Source organism: Microplitis demolitor, chromosome 8 (assembly GCF_026212275.2).
Source record: "Microplitis demolitor isolate Queensland-Clemson2020A chromosome 8, iyMicDemo2.1a, whole genome shotgun sequence".
Taxonomy (NCBI): domain Eukaryota; kingdom Metazoa; phylum Arthropoda; class Insecta; order Hymenoptera; family Braconidae; genus Microplitis; species Microplitis demolitor.
The window spans coordinates 3,177,935-3,179,795 of NC_068552.1; the positions used below are offsets into that span (position 1 = coordinate 3,177,935).

Consider the following 1,861-nt stretch of genomic DNA (forward strand, 5'->3'; position numbering starts at 1 on the left):
TCTCCATATAGTAAAAAAAAAAAAAAAAAAAAAAAAAAAAAAATAATAATAATAATAAAAATAATAATAATAATAATAATAATAATAATAATAATAATAATAATAATAATAATAATAATAATAATAATAATAATAATAATAATAATAATAATAATAATTATAATAATAATAATAATAATAATAATAATAATAATAATAATAATAATAATAATAATAATAATAATAATAATAATAATAATAATAATAATAATAATAATAATAATAATAATAATAATAATAATAATAATAATAATAATAATAATAATAATAATAATAATAATAATAATAATAATAATAATAATAATAATAATAATAATAATAATAATAATAATAATAATAATAATAATAATAATAATAATAATAATAATAATAATAATAATAATAATAATAATAATAATAATAATAATAATAATAATTATAATAATAATAATAATAATAATAATAATAATAATAATAATAATAATAATAATAATAATAATAATAATAATAATAATAATAATAATAATAATAATAATAATAAGTGAAAAATAAATAGTGAAAAAATCGATAAATTCCGGTGGTCTCGTGAAGACCAAGACAAGGTCATCGTCTTACGCGTTGGTCGTACGCGTTACTCGTAGTACAAACAATAGGTACAATACTAAGCCGAGAGAAATAAATAAAATAAAATCGCTTGTTAGTTTTGCTGTAAATTCTCGGGTAAAATAAACTAAGTAAAATAAAATAAATTAGTAAATAAAATTTATACATTTTAGACTAACAGTGACAGTAAATTTTTGTTATAATAAAATTAATTGAATTAAAATCGTAAAAGAAAATTCATTAGTAAAATCACAAGTAAAATTTTAATAAAACAAAGACAAATAATTTTAATTACTTTGGTTTAAAATAAACCATTGTTTGAATTATTAAAATAAGTTTTAAGTAAAATTCATTAAGTGAATGAGTCATTATAAAATAATTGTTTGATAAAAATAATATTATATTCAAATTTTAAAATAATTTACTCACTAGACTTAAGTCTAAGTAAATCTTTCAATCAAATAAATTAAACTAAATAGCTAAAATCCTTATCGTTCAAAATAGAATTCAGGGCTTAAAGTTTTAAGCGTCGGAAAGATTAGAAATTATCAGCTAATAAATAAAATAAAACAGTAGCTTAAAATTTTAGCCATTGTCTAAAATTTTCTTTATAATAATTTTAAACAAAACCAAATCTCAATAGACTTGTGGTTTATTACTTAAACCAGTATAGTTAATTTAGAATAAATTTAATTCAATTTACAAAAACTGTCATTGTTAGGGATTACGGAGTCATAACTGTCGTCACCAAGTCATTAAAATAAATTCTTAATCCGGTAACAAATAAATAAATTTTAATTTTAATAAGTGACAAAAGAAATATTTTAACTTATTTGGATTTACTACCGGTAATTAAATTTTATATTAAGTATTATTGGGGCTCGTAAGCTGCTTGTCTTACCAGCTAAAATAAATTAAAATTAAGTCCCAATAATCATATTATGAGTAACACTCGACCAGTGACGCGTCAAAACTCAAAGCGTTCGGTCCAACAATCGGGTAGGCGGCAAAGTGAAGAGATAATTTTCGAAGGAATTAGTTCCTCTAAAGGTAGGAATCAAAACAGGGTAGTGCATTCACCACCCTCGACTACGTATACGATAACGTCAAGCACTACGGTTTCGTCAGCGAGCTCGACGATGTCAAATCCTACTCCGTTACCCGGTATACCTAATTTGACCGTGACTGCAGACACCCCACAGCAAGTTAGATCGCCAGTAAGGCGCAGCTTGGGGAATAT

The 1,861-nt window shown here is 20.7% G+C and overlaps 1 protein-coding gene across 1 annotated transcript; it reads left to right on the forward strand.

Moving 5' to 3' along the window:
* Nucleotides 1-263: 263 nt before the first annotated feature.
* LOC128668400 (glycosyltransferase-like protein gnt13) lies at nucleotides 264-545 on the forward strand (the record flags this gene model as incomplete). The annotated part of the gene is made up of 1 exon (XM_053741300.1): nucleotides 264-545. A coding segment is annotated over one exon (282 nt), but the record flags the coding sequence as incomplete, so codon positions are not given.
* Between the last annotated feature and the right edge of the window lie 1,316 nt (nucleotides 546-1,861).